Source organism: Doryrhamphus excisus, chromosome 23 (assembly GCF_030265055.1).
Source record: "Doryrhamphus excisus isolate RoL2022-K1 chromosome 23, RoL_Dexc_1.0, whole genome shotgun sequence".
In the NCBI taxonomy this organism is placed as follows: Eukaryota; Metazoa; Chordata; class Actinopteri; order Syngnathiformes; family Syngnathidae; genus Doryrhamphus; species Doryrhamphus excisus.
The window spans coordinates 11,664,315-11,667,500 of record NC_080488.1 but is presented as its reverse complement, the minus strand read 5'-3'; the positions used below and the strand labels follow the sequence as shown (position 1 = coordinate 11,667,500).

Genomic DNA, 3,186 nt, shown 5'->3' with positions numbered 1-3,186 from the left:
ACAGTGTTAATGACGAGGAGAAGCCTGCGATGGAATGGGGTTATGACATTAATATGAAACATTATTTGACTGACCCGGCATTTAGTGAAATGTGGTAATAAACATACAGCACTACACTGATATCGCATACCTTGAATATCTCTTCGGTTGAATCAGAGGCTGGGACGCTATCGGTTGTGCTCTCTTTACCATCCTTATGTGCTTGGATATTCCCTTCCTGTATTTGGTGGGAGCAAAGAGCAGCATCCTTGGAATCTTCTTCATTTCCCCTGTCTTCCTCTCCCTTTTCTCCTGGATGAAAGCAGTTTAGTGGATTCCTGTCGTGCTCAGCGCTTTTTTCCAATTCAGTGTTTGTAACTGCGTCAGGGATATGCTTCTCTATTATAGTCGAGGACATGTGGTTTGTTGTTATCGCTATATGTTTGCTTGTACATTCTGAAGTTTGAAGGCCATTGACACTTCCAGATACGGAGCATGCCCTAAAAGCTTTTAAGACAACCTTCGGAGATCTGCTACCTGTCACGGGTGCTGGGGCCTGTGCTGGGTCAAAACTACTGGAGTGTGAGGATTTACTGGTCAATGATGAGGATGGGGTATTCTGACATCTTGGATGCCCTTCACTGTGAAGTGTTAGGGTCACACTGTGAACTTTGTGGACTGTGCGCTGAGAGGCCTGAGGAGAGCTAATTGGGGTCTTCTCATCCTCTGGAGGTGAGAACGAGCGGGATGTTGTCCGCCATTTTCTGGCAGTTTCTGCTACATTATTGAAAAATTTAAACAATCCACCAAAATGGCCCTTAATGTCAGAATGTTTTGGGGGCTGTGCTTGGTAGTCTTTGACATTCTCAAGGTCTACAGAACCGTAGTCCGAGTCGATGGTCTTATCTAGAGAGTGGAGCTCCGAATCGAAGCTCCTCTCTGAGTAGACAGGATTGGCCTTCCCCAGAAGAGAGATCCTCCTCAGGTAACTCCACACATCTTTTTGTCGCCTTCCTGCACCCTGGTGGTTACTTTTGCTTGTCTTAACACTTGTCTCCTCACACGAGCCTGCCGTTTTATTACAGTTTGTTGAATTGTTGTGGCTTCTTTTTGAGTAGGAAACTCTTTCTGATGGTTTGCACCCATTCTGAACTGTAGTCTCCGGCACCACACCAGGTTGATGGTCAGCTATCGGAGCTGTGAGGTCAATGTCTTCAAAAGAACAGTCAAAGTCTGCTGTGTAGCCAGCGTATGAATGCCTCTTGCCACGGTGTCTAAGTGTACCCCTGCTGGATTGCTGTGGCGTGCCAATGTCTCGGCAGAAAGACTCCTCATCCACCAAGGAGCTGCTGAGCTTGGCACTAGACAATTTCCCAGCCTTCCCTCTAAACACAGAAGGGGATTTAAGTTTTTTAAATGAGCGAACTTTATCAGCAAAAGACTGTTTAGGGATGGAAGCCTCCCCAAGGAGGATCATGGAGTGGGGTCTTCGCTCCAGCTCTGACACAGCTCTTTTCCGGTTCAAGATCTTCCAGATGCCCCCAGCGGCACGAGGTCGTCGGTTGACCTCCTGTCTGTCCTTGACAGGGGTCTGAAAAGATGCAGGCTGAGTCTCGCCCTGCATCTCTGCAGGCCCTGACCCAGACTCCTGAATATAAACACTGCTCGTCTCATTCTCCACATCCAGGGAAACATTAAACACTCGGTTGACAAACCCGTTAGGGTTGTTACTCTCTGGGGCTGGATTGTCAATATTCTCCATCCTCTCTCATCCCACGGTGTCAGCTATCAGCTCCAATGACCATCATGTCTTGGTCTTCCCTCTCATCAACACCTACGAAATGAAAATAAATACATTTTTTCTATGATGAGTCAAAAGACATTTTCACCAGCCACTTCCCTCCCCTCTGATTTGACCCAGATTATGCAGTAATTATTTGTAAAACAGCCCCCTTTAAACCAGCATTTAAACCAGGAGGCAGCGTTGTCATGGAAACACTCTACAGCGACGTCTTGTTATTTCAAGCGGCTGTGACGTCATCATATAAGCGCCTTCACAAAACAGATGCCAGGCATAATCCCTTCAATCATATATGCATATATATATGTACAGAAACATATTGTACCAGGCCTGGGATGTTTTTCAATTAAGATGGTCTTTTAAATTAATTTGTTTGATTTAATCATCTCGACAATAGATAGATTTAGAATGAGTCACAAGGTGTTTTTAATATAAATGTAGCCCCCTGTACTTCTACAAAATGATGACGCTCACAAATATCACCCCTTTTAAGATACATGTCTGACACTTTGTAACACTCCACAGATTAGTGCAAACATTGTGCGTCAATTTATAAAGGCAAGTTCTCGTTTGGATAAACTTATCACATTGTTTTATCAAACGATAAAAACAATCTGGAGTTCTACAAGTGGCAAATAAAGTGGCGTTCACTTACTGCGCTGGTAAAGATGGCATCGTCACTGGCGTCCATAAGTCAACAAAAAGTCGGCTTAAACTCCATCCGGAAGACTTTAGCGGCTTAGTCTACATCCTTGGGCGAAGCAGCACTTCAGTGGCGGGCGGCGACTCCCCACCAGATCCTGTCCGGCTCGGTTTACACCTCCGAACCTCCGAACCTCCGCGGTAGTGACCGAAGGAACTCAGTCAGTTAGCCACACACCGGTGAACTCTTGGCCTGCGAGCACGCGCACACGCCCACGCACTGATTGGTGCTCTGTGCATGCGCACGCACGACCGCGAGCGCACACGCCGTGGAAACTACACTCACTCGCCACAACATTAGGTACACTTGCAAAGTCTAATTAGATTCAAAGCAATTCATTTAGGAGAATAACGTGCAAAAAGTAGTCAAATATTGTACTCAAGTTAATAGTAACTAGTAAATGTCTCTTATTTTTACTCCAGCACAGGTAAAAAAATGGTGAAAAGTAACTAAAGTTAAAAGTACTCTGGAAAAACATGGTACAAACTGTTCTTCACCTTCATGAATTTAAGTATAAAATCGTCTTTTTCCAGAATTTACCAATATGTGGTTATCAATCTTTCCAGGTGCCTTATTTGATAAGGATAAGATTTAAATCACAACTTTTTACTTCTGTTTTCCTGATTGTGTTGCTTTGTGTAAAGTACTTTGGAAAATATTTGACTGTTTCAATGGCACTATTCAAATAAATATTGATTGATTG

General features: G+C 44.3%; 1 protein-coding gene across 6 annotated transcripts in view; it reads right to left on the bottom strand.

The window, feature by feature from the left end:
• LOC131110147 (rho guanine nucleotide exchange factor 9) overlaps nucleotides 1-2,663 on the bottom strand; it is a 36,318-nt gene extending 33,655 nt beyond the window's left edge. For all 6 annotated transcript variants that reach the window (XM_058062913.1, XM_058062915.1, XM_058062914.1 and 3 more), the window contains exons 1-2: nucleotides 2,436-2,663; nucleotides 131-1,813 (exon numbers count right to left, since the gene is read on the bottom strand). In XM_058062913.1, coding sequence (XP_057918896.1) covers nucleotides 131-1,741 — 1,611 coding nt within the window. In that variant the 5' untranslated portion in view covers nucleotides 1,742-1,813; nucleotides 2,436-2,663. The remainder of the gene's footprint in view (nucleotides 1-130; nucleotides 1,814-2,435) is intronic.
• Between the last annotated feature and the right edge of the window lie 523 nt (nucleotides 2,664-3,186).